Source organism: Mercenaria mercenaria, chromosome 3 (genome assembly GCF_021730395.1).
Source record: "Mercenaria mercenaria strain notata chromosome 3, MADL_Memer_1, whole genome shotgun sequence".
Lineage (NCBI taxonomy): Eukaryota > Metazoa > Mollusca > Bivalvia > Venerida > Veneridae > Mercenaria > Mercenaria mercenaria.
This window is the reverse complement of record NC_069363.1, coordinates 65,873,767-65,896,923: the sequence shown is the minus strand read 5'-3', so window position 1 is coordinate 65,896,923 and position 23,157 is coordinate 65,873,767. Positions and strand designations below refer to the sequence as shown.

The following is a 23,157-nucleotide window of genomic DNA, read 5'->3' as shown; positions in this document are numbered from 1 at the left end:
TGACATTCTAACACGATCTGATTCATTTTCCTATTAAACAAAGACGGCAGAAAACAGTGAATTATTATACAACAAATCACTGTTATGATGTCACAATTATTACGTCATGGCGTCAAACGGCATACCGGTGCGCCGGAAAAGAAACCGATTGAAAACGGGCAAATATTTAATGAATGTCGTCAAGGATGTACTTAAAAATCCTTGGTAACGTGTTAGAATTGAAATAATATATCTCATTCAGTGATTTGCTCTTGAATAAATCATTGTTTGTCGTTCAGATGTGTATTATAATATCACTCAGGCTGCGCCCTCGTGATATAGTTCCTTCGCATCTGAACTCCAAACAATGATTTATTCAACGACATATCACTGGATGACAGGGCTTCGGAAATTTGCCGGTTTGTCGGTTTTGGACCAATTTTTGACTTTTCAGACCGATTCATGAAGTGAAAAAACGAAAAAAATCAGTCCCGTAAAAATGGAGAAAAGTATAAATTTCGGTCTGATATCTCAATACACGATCACCTGCCAAGCAGGAAATTGTTGGTCGCACCCTCAAATAATCAATAAACATGTCAAACGGTCTGACTGTCACTTTGATAATCGGTCCGTAATTAGCACGTGACGCAATCAGTGCTCGCGCGGCACATCCTTTAATGTTTGCAGACAGCCGACTGCAATGTATTTAACATTTTTGACTGGTTTCCAAATATGTCTGACTGGATCCAAATCATTTCGACGGGGATCCACTTCTTTTATTTAGAATCCGACGGATGGTTTATTTCAAAAGGCTATGTTTGATCACGGTAAAAAACAAATGGTCACTGCATTTAATCAAAGAGCTATAATTGTACATTATAATGAGACATCACACGGAAAACTGATCAAAATATTTTTTATAATTACTTGATTTGAAAAAATTACAAGATTCATTTGTTGGGGCTCCAGTTGAAACAAGTGCAGAAAATCGTCTTTGCAACCTGAGGCCAGAGTTTTTTTATCTTTCGTTTTACGGGAGATTTTTGAAAAATGAGCAGGGGGAGGAGGGAATAAAAATAAAAATAAAAAGCTTGAAAGTGAGCATCTCGGAAAAAAATAAAAATAAAATAGAATTTTTTAAGATTTTTTTTATTTTGATGAACTTTCGTTTCAAGTTTTGTTTACTTGTGTTTGTGTCCAATATTTAATATTGTGATGTATTGTTATGTTCTAAGACTATAAAAGCCATTTATACAGGATGAACATTGAATAAAATTTTCATGCATGCTTGTGAATAAACTGCTTCAGGCTCTGTAACTCACACTGGCAAGTCTTTAAAATTCAGAAAGCTTGTTTTACTTAATTTTTACTTAATTTAAGTGGAAGACAAAAATTATTTTATCTGTTACAACAGCCACAGTAAATTTCAGTGACAGCAAGTAGAGACTAAACACGTCTGGTATAAAGTGGCTTAATTAGTAGTGTAATAGTTTTGGTGGTTTGGTTTGCTTGCATCTCTGTAACCTCTGCTTTTTATACATAATATTTACTTATTGTATCTTTCACCAATATCATCTTTAATGAGCTAACTTTACAGTTTATGCCAGCTCATAATATACTGGATTTTATCAGCAAAATAAAGTATTTAATAACTTTGAATAACAGTCACAGTGCAGAAGGCAAGATTTTTTTTTCAGTGATGAAAAACGAAAGATAATCTAGCAAAAAGTAATCTGAAAATTTACCTCATTTAACTCTGTGATTTGCACCTTTTTATAATACACTTAGTGCAAGTACTGAAGTTGCTTCTGTAATTTGCACCTTTTTATACTACACTAAGTTCAAGTACTGAAGTTGCATCACTTTTTGTCAAAATATTGTCTCAAATAAAAAGTATTCGTTTTTTTCGTTTTCGTTTTGGTTTTAACGCCGTTTTTCAACAGTATTTCAGTCATGTAACGGCGGGCAGTTAACCTAACCAGTGTTCCTGGATTCTGTACCAGTACAAACCTGTTGTCCGCAAGTAACTGCCAACTTCCCCACATGAATTATCAGAGGTGAAGGACTAATGATTTCAGACACAATGTCGTTTATCAAATAGTCACGGAGAACATACGCCCCGCCCGAGGATCGAACTCGCGACCCCGCGATCCGTAGACCAACGCTCTTACCTACTGAGCTAAGCGGGCGGGCTCAAAAAGTATTCTTTATTATTCTTTATACACTTATGAATTCTATCGAAGTTACAAAAGAAATGGACCATCTGTCTGAGATTTTGCCAACACTACCAGCTGCTTTATGCCAGACAGTCCCAAGCCTGTGTAAAGTGTGAGGGGTCACCATTGAAATAAAAATGTAAAAACAATCTGCTGTTACAAACATTTATTTGTTCTGCAAACAACTAATGTTTTGAATAAAATTTAATGTCAAAGCACCTTTGATATTGTATTACCTTTCTATGGCAAACTTGTAAGTTGAATCTATTGAAAACAAAATGTGAGTAAGACAATCTTTAGACAATTTAATACTTTTAATACTGTCACTTTTATGAAAGGAGTATTATGTACAATAGTATTATTTCCCGAAAAATATACATTTTGAAAAGTGTCTAAAAAAATTTGGACACAATCATCGTCCATCCACAGGGGTTCCATTTGACCCGGGACCCCGGGTCCGGACCCGGGAGATTTTCAAAAGACGCTCAAAGGACCCGGCATGATACTTGCCTGTGCGTCCTTCGGGACCCGGAGGCATTTTCCTTTGATAATCCTTTCTCTTATCATTCATTCCTTCAATAAAACTATTTCCACGATAGACACGTGTATTCCAAAATAAACACTCGCGGTCATGCCCTCCTGCCTTTGATCGTCTGCAAAATCCCGCCCTTTCTCCTGTAGACATGCCTCGCTGATTTTTTATCAGCAAGTTACGTCACGGCGAGTGCACATAGGTCACAAGAATCAACGAAGTGTTGAAATTAATTGATAAAGCGTATTGATCCTGTGTACTGTCAAAAAAGGCGCCAATTATTAAATTATCGTAAGCAGCTGATTACCGAGCATGTGAAAAGCACCCTGCAAGATTTTTTCATGCAAACTTTAAATTAGACCATTGCTTGGTAATCATACCGTAATTTGAATGAATTTTGAAAGCAAAAATAAGTTTAGAATGTCCGTTCACAAGTCTAATTACATCCGATGTCATATGCATATTTCCAAAATTCCTTTAAAAAACTGAGTTTCAATGCAGTTTTTAATGATAAGTAGCATCATTATTTGAGGATCTTTCTCCGATTTAGCTTAGTTGGCCAAGTAAACTGAGCAAAAACTACTTTCTGATGACATTCCGAAAGTGTACCAGTATCCGGATAGTGCATTTTGGATACATTTTTATGGAGTGTTATAGCACTGTTCTGTTATTAAAAATTAAATGAAACATAGAGGAGCAAAACCTAATCAAAATAACATGAATTTTGATAAATATTAGTTTACAATATATGACCTGAAACTGACATTTTTATTATGCTGTAACATGAGCTTGGGTTTATTGTTTTCTTAGTATAAAGATCTAACTAAATAAAAAATATAGTCAATTGTATGGACGTGTTGGGACAGGACTCCTGTATTTCGGAAAAGGACCCTTCAAAATTTGGGCCCAAGGGTCCTGGGACTCTTGGGTTTTCAGGTCTAGTGGAACCCCTGCATCCACCCGTGTAGAAAAAGAGAAAAAAAAACGTTAAAGATTATCAGTAATTATTCAGTGATAAACTAAGTAATGTTGACCTTGTTTTCATGATCAATTTACACCCCCTCTAAGAGCTAAAAGAAGTGTGTCAGTATCTTGACATCTGAAGCAGAGATCAAAGCGGTATTTTTGCTCGAGATTGTCATGGCATTACGTCATGTTTTCGCGCCATGTGACACATCACTGTCTGATCGTACCGCATCGGTTCTTAAAATTGCTGAGAAATAGAAATCAATAAAAAATTTCTTCTTTAATTTGTTATCAAAAGCGAATGTGCTATATCCCGTATAAAAGGTAAATGTCTCAAACGATAGTTACTATAGTGGATATCCTACCTCTGTGACCTATTTGCCCTCAAGGAATTTACATTATTGTTTGACAAGAAAAACTTTTAAATTGTTGGTCAAAAAATACATGTACAAAGATTCATTTAAAACTTATTAAAAACCGCAGTGACATCACATTGCTTTATTTTAAAATCGCATTTCTACTTACGTTCACGAGGTCACGTAACCTATTCTGTCGCACTAACAGAAATCTGTTTGCCAAAAATCGTCTTACTCCATGTATTGTAATCGCAGCCGCTTTTTCATTATTTAAGATTTTTTTATTCTGTTTTTTGTACTTTCTTGTCAAAAGTCTGAATTTTAAGCCCATAGTATTCATCATTTATTTACTTTTAGAAAGAAATAAGTAACTAAGATCGCGCTGTTTGAATTTTTACAAATGATTATATGAAAATTCGACCGTTTTTATAGAATTTTGCCTACATTTCTGTCGATATCTTATTAAAATCATTATAGAATTCAAAAAGTATTATTTCTCAAAGGGTGTTGAAAACTTGAAGCGAAAATATTAAAAAATGAATGCACTACGCACGGTTTTTGTGTACGTGTCGATGTAAATTAGATGTTACGATAGGTCACACGTGCTTGTGGAATGGAAAATTACCGGCATGACGTTTTGATATCTTTATCTGTTTCCAGTCAATCCAGGTAGAGACTGAACCATCTCAAAGTTTGTTGACGTTTTGTAGATGTAATTTCTGAATTTTGGTAAAGTAAGGACGTAATAAAAAACCACTCGCCCGATCGGTCGAGTACACAGCGAGGTCCACTCGTCCTACTCAGGCTTAACTCGCCAATGCGAGCAGGCGAGTGGAATTTTACACCCTGTTAATGCCGATAAATGTACGCAAAACACGATATTTTGCACGCGTTAAACTCCCTTCCTGTGAAATTACGTCCAGGTGAAAATACACTAATTTTATTTTCTTTGGGCTGTTTAGCAGAGAATATGTGTCGTGTAATTCACTTTGACGCATTGTATTTTATAGAATTCTGTCAAAGAATGAGGAAACATCACAAAGTATCTGCCGTATATACGGTACCGGTCACGTGCGTTGGCTTTTAGACTAGTTACGCACACGGTGTCAATGCCTCGGTAATTTTATCCTTACAAGTATTGTCTCGGAAAAAAATCGAAATTTAAACAAAGTAACGATCACACATAACACTGAATAACTGTCTTCATTGTATGGAAACACGCAGTGACCGGTAAATCAGTTTTAATGCATGACATGCTTATTTCTTTACTCTATCAGTTTTACAAAATATGTAATATTGGGAATGCAGTGGTGGGGTAGCGCTGATGTCAGGATTTTCGTTTCGGACCGACTGAGTTATCAAAATTTCCAGAGCCCTGCTGGATGAGATATATTATTTCTTAATTGGCTCCTGTTTTTGTCAGCGAATGAATTTATCCAAAGGTTTTTGCAAGAACTGTTTATGTTTGCGGTTTCTATTCATAGAGTTACCGTGCGCAAAATCACGTGAAACCCAGACCAAGACCCAATCAAAACGTGGAAAAAGATTAATTTAGACGCAAGTGTATGGTTTTTCCAAACCTTCAGCAATTGTGAGGCCCTTAGCGGGTAAAACATGGATTTCGTAGAAAAGATTATTTTTTCACCACCATAAACTTGCTTTTTGCGTATAATTTATACCTGAAAACGTATGCTTGTCTGCGGACAAACGGAATGAAAAAATGCACTTGTCCGCTGGCAAAAAGTCCCGAGTCGGACATAGGAATTCCACACCCCTGTGCCATGCCTGGAACTAAATATTCTCCAGGTTATTTCAAATGCCATGAAACGTAATAAATGTGAAGTAAGAGCTTACATGTATAGTGTATCTCTGCTTAAAACTGTTTCTTTCTGGTAGGTTTTGAAAAGTTTCAGGATAAAAGCAAACTGGCTCAAAAAGTAATATGAATAAAACATAAAATTAGGATACCTACGCACATGTCTTAGGTTTTCGTTGCTTGTGCATATTTGTTTATCAATATTTTGTAATTTACTAGCAAAAAAAAACAACATTTTGAACAAATGTTGAAGATTGCAGGGCTGAATGTGCAGTAAATCTGGCAGTATTAGTAGCCAAGGTTTGGTGCGCCAAAAAATAATACCCCACCAGACAATATGCTGAGTAATTCCCAAGGGCATAGCATTACACACGCGCTGTCATTCATTGTTTATGATACTGTGATATTTTTTGCCGTCATTTTTTTTATTTGACTAACGTGTAAACAGTGCATTTGTGTGAAAAGGGGAATTTCGAGAAATAGATATACTCCTTTCTCATGGTACCGGGGCTTCCATGATATCGGTGTAAACAGTTTCCTAGCGAGACTTTTATGTTAGCCCCGCCTAATGGATGTTGACATAATTAGCAGAGTAAACCGGAAGCCACTCTTCCGTATCGCACATCGAATATTTTTCGCAATCAAGGAAATACAATGTAAGGAATTAAATCAAAAATTGTGCAACACGGTAAAATGCTTTGAACAATTATCGCCGTAATATTAATGTTTTTCACATGTATGAAATGTGTTTTCTCGGGCGGAATATCAAAAAGACAATGCAAGAATTAATGTTTTCTGTCGTCACTTTCAAAATAGAACTTTTAGAGAAAAGTTTGAAATACCCTCTGTGCATTATTTCATCACGAACGGACACTTTGGTAGAACCACCGACCTTCCGTAAGCCCTCACATGAAGAATTCAACGCCCCGAGTGAGGCTCGAACCCACATCGATGAGGGGGAAGTGATTTGAAGTCAGCGACCTTAACCACTCGGCCAAGATCACAATTTCAGAATCCCTCCCGGCCACACCGAATGGGCAAAGGAAATCGGGCATTGATCCAAAATGGAAACCAGCGTTTCCCTGGATGACAGTCTCAGATTGTGTTGTTTTACATGTATGTACAACAAACAGTGGACATTTTCAAAAACTTAAAATGGATAAGTTTTCAGCAAATAAACTCCACAGGAATAGAAGACATAAACTTTAAACAAATAGATCTGTGTGCAGTGCTAAAATTGTGTTGTTTTATTTACAATAAATAGTAAATGAACATTTTTAGCAACTTAAAATTGATAAACTTTTAATTGTCATTCAGCAAATACACTCCATAGGATCTTTTATGACCCAATATCTTTATTTGTTCTTGTTGTGCATGTAAATGATGCTTATTAATCACTGAAAATACCACTATGTTTTTCACTCTGAAATGCACCAGAATGCACCAAAATGAGTTGTAGTAACACAAAATTTTCTGGGGTAACCCCATACCCTCCATGTTAAGTACCCCGGTATCATGAGAAACCAGGCTAGTGTCCGATAAACATGATAAACGTTAGTTCTGGCTACCATAACTTAACTGACGCTATTTTTATTTTCTGATGGTCGCATCCATTAAGTTATGGCGAAACCCCATTTGGTTAACTAACCAGTTTCAAACCGCAACATCTCGCACACTTCTCTCGTGAGAAACGGATGACGTCATGCAACAGTTCAAAGCACTTGGTTATTTTTGAAAATCAAGATCAAAATTTCACTTTTAAATGCATTTATTTTAATCATAAACATAATCAATTTCAATAAAAATTTATAAAAAACATATTCTAGAAAGTTTAAGTTCTCAGAAAAGGTCAATAAATAACAATTCTATACCGAATATTGGTTTTCAAATGAAGAGTACCCTGATCAGGTGACAACTGCAATGGCGGACACAATATTGCAGACAGGGGTACCAATTTGAAACTTGTGTGTATAACTTGTGTTCAAATTATGTTGCATGGATTATTTTATACCAAATCAAAAGAAAAATTCATTAGAAACATTTTAAAATAAAAGGTGAGTTCATTGCTTTTGCATATAAAAAATACAGCGTGGCAGAATCTTGGCACAATTCTGGTTAGCTTTCGTAGAGACATTCGTTTTAGCACAGAGATCCATAACAGCATATAAACATCTCTGAGCTGAATATTTTTAGCTAGATAAACGTCATAATTATAAATCCGTGATACTCACACTCACAGCCGCTTCTCCTTTCTTTTGAGGCTGTTTAATTCCTGCTAGTCGTAATAAAATTGTACTGGCATCAACAGCAGATATGGCTTTTTTCACTGAACTATCGCCATTATTCGACTGGCCTGGGACGCCAAGAGAGCTTGACATTTTCGAAGTTTCCCGCAATAGTAACTACATGGCTGCCTAGTCTGTCTATGACGTCATGTTGCCATTGTTCCTACGTTTGATTCATCTCGATCATTTTTTTTTTTTTTTGCAATATTTTATCGAGTAGATCTGGTATCGGTAAGACATAAAACGATACACCATAACCTCTGAACGATGTTTTTAACCGACTACGAACAAAACATGTATACAAATAAACTAAATGTACAACAGCTGTTTATTTTATTCTTTTGCCTACACGATCCAAGATTTAAACTTTATTTAACGTCGGATATTACATATAACAAATAATATTAGCTTAAAGCTATTTCCCGACAAACAGTGGTATAATATGAAATAAGATAAGATAAGATTTATTTAATGTCGGCAAGATATCAAACAAGTACAACATAAGCTCACGTGAGCTTTTGAACCGACCAATCGGGAATCGTTACAGTCCATCAGCTTGCCCAGACATATGCATTTTTATCCATTTAAAGGTTGATTTTGGAATAAAAAAAAAACAATACTGTCCATATTTGTACTGTGACATGTAATCGACCTACCAGCAAAGCTTCTACCCGCTACTGCCATAATATTCTTTGGAAGTCGCTGTTGAACAGACAACCCTGTAGGGCTTCAAGTCGGTCTTGGCCAGCCAGTACAATAACTAAACACCAGCTACCATTTTACTACTTTTTAACCTGATGTACATAGAGAATTCTTACTACACGGGCAAAGCCAGTCCAGCTGTACATAGAGATACTTTTACTCCGGGCAAAGTCAGTCCTGCCTGCTGCCCATGTTTACAAAGTTTATGACCTTTATTTGAACAGAAGCTTGTTGATATATTCTGTATCGCTGAAACAAAACTAGATATTACTTTTAGTGATAATCTTTTTTCAGTGCCGGGATATAAAGTACATAGAAAAGACAGAAACTCCAGAGTTGGAGGACTTATGACTTTTGTGAGAGCAGATCTCACTATAAATCACAGACCAGATTTAGAAAGCAAAGGTTTGGTGTGTTAATGTTTTGAATTAAACCTCCAAAAAAGAAAATGGGGGATAGTGTATGTCTATAGACCCCCATCACAGCCAAATGTAATTTTTGATACAGAGATGACAAATATGCTAGATAAATTGTTCATTAATTTTGATCATATTATCACGATGGGTGATATGAACTATGATATGAAATCAGATAAAGGCAAACCAGTAGAAAATATTTTAGCGCCTTTAACCAAAAAGTATGATTAAAAAACCAACAACTTGTTTCTCCAATATTGAGAACCCTTCAATAATAGACCTTATTTTAACAAACTCACCGACTCTTCTTTGTAATACTACAGAAATAAATTCAAGTATAAGCGATTGCCATAGTATGATTCTTACTAACCTTAAAGAACAAGTTAAAACAGTTCCTGAACAAAAAGTTATTTTTCGTAGCTACAAAACTTTTGATGAAACAGTCTTTAACGATGATCTATCTCAAGTCCCATTTCACGTTGCACATGTTTTGGATGACGTAGATGATATATACTGGGTACACACCATTATGTTTGTAGACATCTTAAATGAACACGCACCTATAAAAACAAAATACCCCAAAAAAGAACACGACCATATATGAACTCACAATACAGAAAGATTATATACAAGACACGTCAGGCACATAATAGATTCTTAAAAACCAAAAGCACAAGCGATTGGGAAAATTACAGGAGACTAAGAAACCGTAAAACATCTATAAAAAGAGATTCAATAAAAGTATACTTCGAGGAAAGATGCGGCGGCGGAACAAAGTCTAAGGACTTTTGGGCTACAGTCAAACCTTTCCTATCAAAGAAATCCATAAGTGAACATTTCGAACAAATTTTTCATGATTTTCTTAGTGCCTTTCGAAGAAATTATGGTTGCCAGACAACTCTCCTACGTCTTGTGGAGGACTGGAAGGAGGCCTTGGATAGAAATGAGTATGTAGCAGCCATACTTACAGATCTGTCCAAGGCCTTCGACTGCCTCCCACATGACCTCATTATAACAAAACTAGAAGCATATGGCCTATCACAAGATGCATGCTCTCTAATAAACAGCTACCTTAAAAATAGGAAACAAAGGGTGAATATAGGTCAAAACTACAGCTCCTGGCTCGAGACCATTAAAGGCGTTCCCCAAGGCTCAATACTAGGACCACTAATTTTTAACATCTTTATTAATGACACATTTCATTTTGTTGAAAAATTAAAACTTTATAATTATGCTGATGACAGTACCCTTTCTTACAACCATCCAGATATAGAATTTCTAAAAACTACGTTAGAACAAGACAGTGAACAATTAATAAAATGGTTCGATTTTAACCAAATGCAAGCTAATCCAGAAAAGTTCCAAGCTATAGCTATAGGTAAAACACACATGCTAAACTATCAACTGTCACCATTGGAAGTAATAATATCATTTGTGAAGAATCAGTAAAACTATTAGGAATTGATTTAGATTACAGCCTAACTTTCGATCACCAGATAAAAAAAATGTGCCAGAAAGCTGCTAATCAACTGAACGTAATACGCAGACTAAGCAATTTTTTAAACTTTGAGTGCAAATTACTTATATATAAATCTTTCGTTAGATCCACTTTTAACAACTGCCAAGTAATTTGGCATTTCTGCAGTAAGACCAATACAGATAAATTAGAAAAACTACAACATAAAGCCTTGAGGGTTGTCTATAATGATTTCGAGTCCTCGTACAACGATCTTCTCAATAGAGTAAATATGCCAACATTACACCTTGGAAGATTAAGAACTTTAGCAATTGAAACTTATAAATGTCTTTATAATTTATCTCCACCATATTTACATGACTTAGTAACCTTTAAAAACTCAAAATATTCTTGTACTCAATACAGTAGAAGTTCCGAATGTAAGAACCACCAGCTACGGTAAGAGATCTTTTCAGTTTGAGGCGACACAGGTCTGAAACAGCCTACCAAACAATATATGCCAAGTAGACAACTACAAGGAGTTTATTAGGCATATCCGGACATGGGTCGGCCCAAGCGGTAAATGTTCAATGTGCCACTTGTTTTTGATCCCTTTATCCACCCATCCCCTTAGTTACAGTATGTTAGATGCATGCTCCCTTACTGCTTGCTATTTTAGTTTTTATTTGAATTCTTATTTTTCGGTTCAGCTTTTGTTTGTCAGCTTTTGTTTATCAGTTAATGCTTGTCAGCATTCAGCTTTTATTTTGTCAGCTTTTGTTTGTCAGATACAGCTACTCAGAATGCTCGCTAGTCTTTTCTTATTCCTTTGTCTTAAATGTGTTAAAATATGTTATATTATTATCCTACTTATATGCCAGACATGTTTGTTTTAACCATGTCTTAAATTTATAATCTTAACTTAATATCTTTTAGTTACAGGTTGTTTGTTTTTAATTGCTTTATTGTCTTTTGTTTTATAGTCGGAAAATAGCATAATGCTAATGTTATATGTTTAAAAGACCGACTCAAAATAAAGTTTCTTGTATCTTGTATCTTGTAACCAAATTGCGAATATACGTACTCTTGCAGAGTGAGGCAGTTACTGAAGAAGATGATGATATAAAATAATGATTGACATTGGATCGACATCGGGATGACATAATTCAGATATCTGTTTGCATGTGGTACGTTATTATTTTTTCTTCACTCTTAACAAATTTGATGACATCCGATCAATGTCAAGACTGAGAACGGATTTTGTAGATGTAGTTATGTTTGCTGGGCAGTTCCTCTGAGGGCGAGGGAAGGAGTACTTGAAATAATCTGGCAAGACATAGACTTGACAGAGCTTTAGAGGATTCATATGTTATATAATCTTACTAAGGCCAGAGTGTTAACTGTCTTTAAAATTGAGGGCAGATTTAAAAAGTACTGGAAACCGAATATTTTCTGCCCATCCCCACCGCTATGACTAGATACCGGAAAGGGCCCTTTCCGCAAAAAGGGCTTAACATGATCGGAAAGGGCCTGCCATATGTTTATTATTGGAATTTATTTAATTATTTCTTCATATTTCATTATGACATAATAAAAGAAAATAAATTATGAAAAAAAAGTTATCAATTTTTTTATTTTTAAATGAATTACAGTATAGACAAAATACAAGTCATGGCATAAACCGTGCTGATCGGAAAGGACATATCATGAAGGGAAAGGGCCTGTCATATGTTTATTATTTGAAATTATTTAAATATTTCTTCATATTTCATTTAAGAAATGAAATAGAAAATAAATTAAGAAAAAAATATTATCAATTTTCGATTTTTAAATGAATTATAGACAAAATACGGGTCATTGCATAAACCGCGCTGATCGGAAAGGGCTTCAGTTGGAAAGGGCCTGTCACATGTTTAATATTGAAACTTATTTAATTGTTTCTTCATATTTCATTTGACAAATAAAAAAGAAAAAATAAATTATGAATAAAAAATAGCAATTTTCAATTTTTAAATGAAATATAGACAAAATACGAGTCATGGCATAAAACGCGCTGATCGGAAAGGACATAACATGATCGGAAAGGGCCTGTCACATGTTTATTATTTGAAATTATTTAATTATTTCTTCACATTTCATTTAACAAATGAAACAGAAAATAAATTCAGAAAAAAAATCAATATTCGATTTTTAAATGAATTATACCCAAAACACGTGACAGTGCATGAACGGCGCTGATCGGAAAGGACAGTCCGTATGTTTAGTACTGGAACTAATTGAATAATTTCTTCATGTTTAATTTGATAAATTAAGAAGAAAATAAATCATGAAAAATCAGTTTTCAAAAGAATTATATTATGTTTAATATATAATTACAAAAACGTTTACTGCGTTCATTGTCAAAGCACAATTAACATAATGCATGCGGCGTAACAAACACGTGCCTCTGATTAGTCCTGATAGAGTTTGATTGGATTATCACACCTATTGATTATATCAATTAATCAGTATATTTGTAAGCACACACAAGTAACATGCGACAAATAATGTCTAACAATTTCTTTATACTGGACAGATAATCGCCTTGATTTAACTCAATGGCAGATTATTTTAACAACGAAAAGCCGTAAAAACATCCTTAACCTTCTTTAATTATTTTGATTGACACGTATAGCAATCAGTGTTTACTCAACTTGTTGATTGACAGGTGACACTTGAATAACCTGTCCGTTCGTTATAAACAATTATAAGGTACTTTAAACAGAAAGATAAGCAATAAATTTTTAAAAGTATATTTCAAGAATATTGGTTATAATTAAACTTCCAATTGATCTGTATCAATTACATTCATGTATCATGTTTAATTTATCAAATTAAGAATAAAATAAATTATTAAAAAGTATTTCTTTAGATATATGAGATATTTGAAAACTGTTCATTCTTCAGTTTTTAGGATATATATGATATCAGTTGTGACTGTTATTCATACAGTAATGTGGGTGTCTAAAAGTAAATTATTAAAAGTGTCTTGTAATTCATATATGAATGACAATGTACTTTAGTTTATATGTTTTAACTCCATGTATATTGTACATTGATGAGACTATAATGAATAAAATATATAATATCTGAATATCTATTTTCTATCTTATGCCAAAAAGAAATATGAAGAAATAATTCTATAATTTCCGATAATAAACATTTGACCGGCCCTTTCCGATCATGTTAAGCCCTTTCCGATCAGTGCGGTTTATATACTGACGCGTATTTTGTCTAAAATTCATTTAAAAATTGAAAATTGATACATTTTTTTCTTAAGTTCTTTTCTTTTTGAATTGTTAAATGAATTATGAAGAAATAAATAAATAATTTTCAATAATAAACATATAGCAGGCCCTTTCCGATCATGTTAGGCCCTTTCCGATCAGCGCGGTTTATGTACTGACGCGTATTTTGTCTATAATTCATTTAAAAAATCAAAAATTGATATATTTTTTTCGTAAGTTCTTTTCTTTTTGATTTGTTAAATGAAACATGAAGAAATAATTCTATAATTTTTAATAATAAACATTTGACCGGCCCTTTCCGATCATTTTGAGCCCTTTCCGATCAGCTCGGTTTATGTACCGGCGCGAATTTTGTCTATTATTCATTTAAAAATCGAAAAATGATGCATTTTTTTCGTAAGTTCTTTCCTTTTTGATTTGTTAAATGAAATATGAAGAAATTATTAAATTATTTCCAATAATAAACATATGACATGTCCTTTCCGATCATGTTAGGCCCTTTCCGATAAGTGCAGTTTATGCCATGACTCGTATGGTCATATCATTAGGAATATGTTCTCCTAATATAATCAAGCATGCTTCTCATTCCATTTGGTCTGCTTCTGTAAACATCATCTATCACATGTCAGTTAGTCCTTGCCAAAATGTTATCTATTTTATATCATGCACACTCATTAAGATGGTCGCTACCAACTGCAGTCATGATTGGATCGTCACCTACATTCATCACACTTTGGGGTGCAATTAAGATGTTGACCCTCTGCTTACCTGGTCGATTTTATACATGTACTGATGACGGACTCTACTCGCTATATCAACGGCTCATCCTTTTTTTCTTTCATACCTACACTGGCGCAGAGGTGAATTATAATATGTACATAACTTTAATGGGAAAAAATAGTTTGATACTGCTCCAAGGAAAAAATGTGTTTTGGTTGAGTGTGTGGTGCTTGTATTAATGTTAGACAAGCTTACTGTCGCTAAGTGGCTGCTTTTTAATTTGTTACAGTTTGACCATCACAATAGGCATACAGACACTAAACAGAAAAATGGCGCGAAAAAAAAAGGTAGTCGCATAATGGCGGACACAAATAGTCCTTAGTTTTTTTGCTCTGTAGAGCTATTTTCTTTATTTTCTTTGGATTTTTTTTGCTAAAATCACATGACAGATCTATGCTTGACATGTAGGTAGCATTTTCATAATGAAATAACAACATGACAAAATTTTTCATGGAAACTTAGATCATACACCACCAGTATAATTTGGGGTCTCATTTTTTAGCTGATTTTGCAGTTTGTGTGTTTGACTGAAATTATTTTTCTTGCATCAAACATGACCCCCACTTTTCTTTTGATTTTTAGTTAGCACTGACAACAGGTTATTAATAAAACCCGGCCCGGCCCAAACCACGGAAATAGCCGATTCCGATTGTACGGAAACCAATGGAAACTTACGGACGGAAGGCTAATATAATTACGAATGGTGATACCGCCATCTTAATCAAGGCAAATTTATGTACATGTATATTTTATTTTATTATTACAAAAGCAGAAGCAAAGTATTTAATATTGATTATACGTATGTTTGATGAAGTATTGCAGTTGACATAAGCAAAGACCTAAAATAACAAGATATTTGAATCACAATCAAAGATGTAATACATTCGGCAGTCGATGTGTCATTTTGTGTACCGGACAGACACGAGATAGCAGTTTGCAGGATACTTTCAACAGAACTGGACAGGCTATTTAATGGTGCGTCGTTATTTCACACCTAACGATGTGACACTAGGTTGTGTAGTACGGCGAAGGGGTCTATACCGCGTGCACTGGAAGTATTTATAAAATTTGGTTGCCCGACCAAGATAGCGTTTTAACATATTAAGTATTAATTTAATAAAAATATCTTGCATTAGGGAGCATATGAATATGAACACTCTTATATTAAAGTTGTCAAAGATTTGCATTGATAAATACACATTTTGCGAAAATTAATTAGAAATGTAAGTTCATGAAATTATTATTATTATAGTCCTTTTGCCTATCTCGGTTGCGCAACCAAGATGAACTTCGAAGCTATGCGCTGTTTTTATACTTGCTATTTGTTTCAGGTTGTTGAAGTATTCAAATCTGAATATAAAACGATAAATTATACCAAAAAGAAAAAAAAAATAGCCCACTTTTTACATTTTTTTCATATTAAAGGGAGGCAATTACAAAATTTCATAAATGTATCAAAGTAAACATTTCTAGAAGAGGTATAAATCTATGTAATAGGTCTTTGTTCCTGAAATACAAAAAAACTGAAAATAAATATAAAATGTTGTTCAAATGATAAATCATATAATTTAGCTTTAAACAAAATGGGTGATATGTATGGAGATGATACCCGGAGTTACAGTAAGTTGTAGAAATGAATGAACTGGAGTTTAAAATATGAAAGATCGGTCGCAAAGTTTCGAACCCCCCCCCCCCCCCCCCCCCCCCCCCCCCCCCCCCCCGAAACATGTCCGCTCAGTCTGTTCAAAACAAAACAATACCATAAAAAAACGGTAAATATCTAATATGGATAAATGGGAGGGTAGTGATAGCAATGAACTTTCGTGTTTTAACAATTTACTGCTAACGTTATTTTTGTTTTTAGATTATTTAATTTTTGATTTCTCTTTCTTTTATATTTGAAATAATACTAGCATATTTTTTTAACACAGAATTAAAAAAAAACGGTCTGGTCGGACTATGAACTATTTCAGCCTATGCTTATACAACTATTCACATAATGTTAACTTCTTTGTTTTTAAAATGAACATTTTAAAGCATGGATTACAAATGTGTGCAATTCAGATGTTAAATTATTATACCCCACACAATGTCCAATGCAATTTACCTATTAGTTTAACTTCTCGTGTGCAAAATCTTTATTTTCAATTTCTGCTCATGTGATATTATACAATAATTGCCTTTTGGTGAGGTCGATATGAGCCGCGCCATGAGAAAACCAACATCCGCACAGTCTGGTCAAGATCCATGCCGTTTGCTAACGGTTTCTCTAATCGCAATAGACAATGTTGGGTTTCTCATGGCGTGGCTCATATGTGGATTTACCTACCGGCTTCCTTGTTCCGATGCGGTCTATAAACACCTTATAGACCGCTTAAGAGGTCCATAACAATTTCCAGACCTGTCCTACTTCTATTGTCTACAAAAAAATCTCAAGTGCCTGTAGTGGGAATCGAACCCGAGTCGCTCCGATGCTAATCCAATGCTCTAACTACTGAGCCAAATTGTGGACACATTAACGCTCGTGTCAGAGGTTAAATTTAAAGTTATGCGTAAGCGACCGAAACAGTGCAGTAGAATCATGAGAAGTCTGTGCATGACATTTACGGTGAACGCGTGACTGACTGTAAATATGGTATTAATTGTTTCAAAAAAGTATGTTTTAAGTGAAAAATCAGACCAGTTTTACATATCTTGAAAATTGATCGTATTAATACGCATCTGAACGACAAACAATGATTTATTCAAGAGCAAATCACTAAATGAGATATATTATTTCGATTCTAACACGTACCCTAGGACTTTCTATAATTTGACCTACTGACCTAGTTTTTGACGGCACGTGACCCACTTTCAAACATGACCTAGATATCATCAAGATGAACATTCAGACCAACTTTCATACAGATCCCGTGGAAAATATGGCCTCTAGAGAGGTCACAAGGTTTTTCTATTATTTGACCTACTGACCTAGTTCTTGACGGCACGTAACCCAGTTTCAAACTTGACCTAGATATCATCAAGGTGAACGTTCTGACCAACTTTCATGAAGATCTTGTGAAATATATGGCCTCCAGAGAGGTCACAAGGTTTTTCTATTTTTAGACATACTGACCTAGTTTTTGACTGCACGTGACCCAGTTTCGAACTTGACCTAGGTATCATCAAGATGAACATTCTGACCAATTTTCATGAAGATCCATTGAAAATTATGGCCTCTAGAGAGGTCACAAGGTTTTTCTATTTTTAGACCTACTGACCTAGTTTTTGAAGGCACGTGACCCAGTTTCGAACTTAACCTAGATATCATCAAGATGAACATTCTGACCAACATTCATTAAGATCCCATGAAAAATGTGACCTCTAGAGTGGTCACAAGCAAAAGTTTACGGACGCACGGACGGACGACGGACACCGCGCGATCACAAAAGCTCACCTTGTCACTTTGTGACAGGTGAGCTAAAAAAGCAACAGTTAAATTTGCATAGTTACAATAGGTTTGGTTCTACCAATGAAAAACTCACAAAACGTAGGGTCTCAGAATGTGACAGCATTAAAGCTGCTCAATATAGATACAAGTACAGTTCACTTCCGGTGTGGTCACGTGACCATAGTAAAGTAAGCAATGTTGGAGTAAATCGTCTGCAGTACACTGTGATATTGATAAATTTACAAAAAAAATCTTAATGAAGAAATTTGTGAGATTTGAAGAAACAACATCCATTCAAAGTTTTATTTTGCTTTTTCCAGACTTATTTGTAAATTATGATTAGCGGGCTCAAACGATTCTTCTGTTGTTATGTATCAAAAATGCCGAGCACTAGCAAACTGACTGAATGGACATTCTGTATACAGTAATATATCAAATCAACATAAATAAATTGCAAAGTTTTGCAAGATATGTCTAACCTTTGAAGTTTAATCTTGAAGTATCTAAATGCTTAATCTGAAAGTGTACAGCATTGGTAAATATCCAAACGAACCTTAACAAGTTTTTACTTGGTCTTTTTTCACGGAACAGTGTGAATCGTTCTATATATTGAGTGCAGTTAAATGGTAATTTTGTTCCTATTTAAAAGATTTCTTTTTCGCGTCGAGTTTTGGTTCACCAACTAATGTGAAATACACTCGATGACTGCTTCCTGGAAACTAACAAGTACTCGCACCGAAAGAAGGGACTGTTGGAGTCACGGTCAAAATCCGCTGACAGGATTCGAACCCGCGACCTCCGGATTACGAGACATCTGTACAAAAATGAAAAAAAAAAGGTAAAATTTGTATCACGATTCTACTCTATATAGTTTTGAACTAATTTGAATATAACTTAAGTAAGTTAGATTATTTAGAGATTACTTGCAAACTTGAAAAAAATAAAAATAAAAAAGATGTTAAAACATCATAGCAACCTGCCGAATATGAAATCAAATATCGAAAGTGCAACATTCTCGCATACCAGAGTTCTACCGTGGTTCCCCGGATGAACTTTTTGACAAACATCTGATGGATGAGAATGAAGTGCAAAGACTATGCCACAAACTGCAATGTACCACAATAAATTCAATGTGTGACTTTCATCGTACGTCAATTCAGTTGACTAAGTTCAAGAGATACTCAGAATACTGCGTGAACAAACCTATCTCAGTATTTGTTTCTATATATTTATACAGGAATATTTTAAAAATATGGGGTACCGTGTGTAAAACTTTTCAATATTCAACGCTGCATTCTCCGTGCGTAATCGGGATCCCGACCTAATTTAAATTTTTCACATGACCCTAAACGTTTTATGGTCTTTGAGATTTTTTAAAAACTTTTTAATAAAAAGTTTAAAACAACTGCTCATTCTATTCTTTAGAAATTGTCAGTGATATTAGAAATATAAAAATAATTTCTGTAAAGTCTCATTGAACAAAAAAGTATAAAAAAAAAAACCCTGCCTATTTACTACCTATTTTAGGCATGTTGCTGGACACAAAGAATTATTTAGGCTTTGGGAATGCACAGGTGAAACAAAAACTCTTTGAGGCTCGAGAGGAATTCCTTTCTTCAAAATATAACACCTTTTTGGACAAAACGTGATTATAAAATAGTATATAACGAAACAAACTTTCGGGAACTAACTAGAAGGCTCGTCAAAACAACGCTATGTATAACGATTCCTGTGTACAAGTTTGCAAATTATATTAAGACGTTTTTGCAAGAACACGCAGTCATCAAAGAAGTTCCTCGCGGGCTTCATGAAGTTCAGTGTTTTTTACTAAACTCTAAATATGCAAGTTGATATCGACACGATATCATTCGTAATTATATTAGCCTTCCGTCCGTAAGTTTTCGGTGGTTTCCGTACAATCCGAATCGGCTATTTCCGTGGTTGGGGCCGGGTTTTATTAATCCTGACAATATTCTTGAAGAAAATGTAAGTTACAGAAATTTAAAATGGGTCCTGATGTGTGCTGCGGTCATCGGAAATAGGTCAGTTTTATATAGAATAAAGAACAACAACTATGTAGTGTGTTATAACCTATAAGATGACATTGGTAAAAAATGAAATCTGGCCAGATGATGGTGGGAATGGGCTAGTTTGATTAGAATTTGATAGAAAATGACAAATTAATTGCAATTTTGTTGAAAATGAGGATAAAATCCAAAAATATCACATTTTCACTGTTTTGGGTGTATTTTTTTCAAAAACTGCATATTTATAGGCTACTGATAGCTATATTCTGGCCATCAGAGGTAAAAGTGAACATCTATAACAGTTTAAATGTGTAATTTGCATGCAGATCAGAGTAGAAAATGTCAAAACAGGGCAAAACAAGGCTGAATTTAGGGTAACTTCTTCAAAATTATGTCGCGACAGCTATTTTTGACAAAATCTGATGCTTTGTCTTATGGTACTGAAAATGCGTAAAAACTTGGAAACTGGTGATATCAAGCTAAAACCTTGTATTTCTTCATGCATTTGGGTTTCTTGTACATTTCAAATGAATTGCACACTGTCAGAGAAAAAAGTTTTCTTATAGCTGCATACAGACACTAATAAAAAATGGCGCGAAAAAAAGGTATCGCATAATAGGGAAACAAATAGTCCTTAGTTTTTTGCTCTGTAGAGCTATTTTCTTATTTTCTTTGGATTTTTTTTGCTAAAATCACATGACAGATCTATGCTTGACATGAGGTAGCATTTTCATAATGAAATATCAACATGACAAAATTTTTCATGGAAACTTAGATCATACACCACCAGTATAATTTGGGGTCTCATTTTTTAGCTGATTTTGCAGTTTGTGTGTTTGACTGAAATTATTTTTCTTGCATCAAACATGACCCCCACTTTTCTTTTGATTTTTAGTTAGCACTGACAATATTCTTGAAGAAAATGTAAGTTACAGAAATTTAAAATGGGTCCTGATGTGTGTTGCGGTCATCAAATAGGTCAGTTTTATATAGAATAAAGAACAACAACTATTTAGTGTGTTATAACCTATAAGATGACATTGGTAAAAAAATGAAATCTGGCCAGATGATGGTGGGAATGGGCTAGTTTGATTAGAATTTGATAGAAAATGACAAATTAATTGCAATTTTGTTGAAAATGAGGATAAAATCCAAAAATATCACATTTTCACTGTTTTGGGTGTATTTTTTTCAAAAACTGCATATTTATAGGCTACTGATTGCTATATTCTGGCCATCAGAGGTAAAAGTGAACATCTATAACAGTTTAAATGTGTAATTTGCATGCAGATCAGAGTAGAAAATGTCAAAACAGGGCAAAACAAGGCTGAATTTAGGGTAACTGCTTCAAAATTATGTCGCGACAGCTATTTTTGACAAAATCTGATGCTTTGTCTTATGGTACTGAAAATGCCGTAAAAACTTGGAAACTTGTGATATCAAGCTAAAACCTTGTATTTCTTCATGCATTTGGGTTTCTTGTACATTTCAAATGAAATTGGCACACTGTCAGAGAAAAAAGTTTTTCTTATAAGATGACATTGGTAAAAAATGAAATCTGGCCAGATGATGGTGGGAATGGGCTAGTTTGATTAGAATTTGATAGAAAATGACAAATTAATTGCAATTTTGTTGAAAATGAGGATAAAATCCAAAAATATCACATTTTCACTGTTTTGGGTGTATTTTTTTCAAAAACTGCATATTTATAGGCTACTGATTGCTATATTCTGGCCATCAGAGGTAAAAGTGAACATCTATAACAGTTTAAATGTGTAATTTGCATGCAGATCAGAGTAGAAAATGTCAAAACAGGGCAAAACAAGGCTGAATTTAGGGTAACTGCTTCAAAATTATGTCGCGACAGCTATTTTTGACAAAATCTGACGCTTTGTCTTATGGTACTGAAAATGCTGTAAAAACTTGGAAACTGGTGATATCAAGCTAAAACCTTGTATTTCTTCATGCATTTGGGTTTCTTGTACATTTCAAATGAAATTGGCCCACTGTCAGAGAAAAAAGTTTTTCTTATAGGCATACAGACACTAAATAGAAAAATGGCGCGAAAAAAAAAGGTAGTCGCATAATGGCGGACACAAATAGTCCTTAGTTTTTTTGCTCTGTAGAGCTATTTTCCTTATTTTCTTTGGATTTTTTTTGCTAAAATCACATGACAGATCTATGCTTGACATGAAGGTAGCATTTTCATAATGAAATAACAACATGACAAAATTTTTCATGGAAACTTAGATCATACACCACCAGTATAATTTGGGGTCTCATTTTTTAGCTGATTTTGCAGTTTGTGTGTTTGACTGAAATTATTTTTCTTGCATCAAACATGACCCCCACTTTTCTTTTGATTTTTAGTTAGCACTGACAATATTCTTGAAGAAAATGTAAGTTACAGAAATTTAAAATGGGTCCTGATGTGTGTTGCGGTCATCGGAAATAGGTCAGTTTTATATAGAATAAAGAACAACAACTATTTAGTGTGTTATAACCTAAAACAAACTGTACAGATAACTCGCCAATAGCGGGTCACTATCAACACTTTTAGCATGTGGTGAAGAATGTTTAGACTTTCATGATATCTAAACTTACTAACAATTAAAACTATTGCTCACATTCATTTAAATGTTTGATTTATTTGAATCTATCTTTTATGTCTGAAGTTATGATGAAATATTTAAACCTGTCCGATTCACTAATAGGGGGTCACTTTTGCCAATAGAGGGTCACCTAGTTTAACATATTTTCTATCCATTTAAAACAGTCTTTTTTCTGACAAAACATGACTGTGGTATTGGAAATAAACATTTCAAGGCAGAATATAATGAGAATCAGTATGTTTACATTTCAAACGGGAGATACTAGGTAAAAGGAATATAGCGCTAGTTTTCACAGTT

General features: G+C 34.3%; 2 protein-coding genes across 3 annotated transcripts in view; one reads left to right on the top strand and one right to left on the bottom strand.

The window, feature by feature from the left end:
- The window catches only part of LOC123524514 (uncharacterized), a 105,087-nt gene extending 96,780 nt beyond the window's left edge, over nucleotides 1-8,307 (bottom strand). Inside the window, exon 1 of the mRNA XM_053538812.1 lies at nucleotides 8,097-8,307. Coding sequence (XP_053394787.1) covers nucleotides 8,097-8,243 — 147 coding nt within the window. The 5' untranslated portion in view covers nucleotides 8,244-8,307. The remainder of the gene's footprint in view (nucleotides 1-8,096) is intronic.
- Nucleotides 8,308-14,593: 6,286 nt separating this feature from the next.
- Nucleotides 14,594-23,157, top strand: part of LOC123524516 (1-acyl-sn-glycerol-3-phosphate acyltransferase epsilon-like) — a 30,935-nt gene continuing 22,371 nt past the window's right edge. For both annotated transcript variants that reach the window (XR_008370259.1, XM_045302763.2), the window contains exon 1: nucleotides 14,594-14,871. Coding sequence is in view for 1 of the 2 variants with exons in the window: in XM_045302763.2 (XP_045158698.2) it covers nucleotides 14,656-14,871 (216 nt within the window). In the remaining variant the exon portion in view is untranslated. The remainder of the gene's footprint in view (nucleotides 14,872-23,157) is intronic.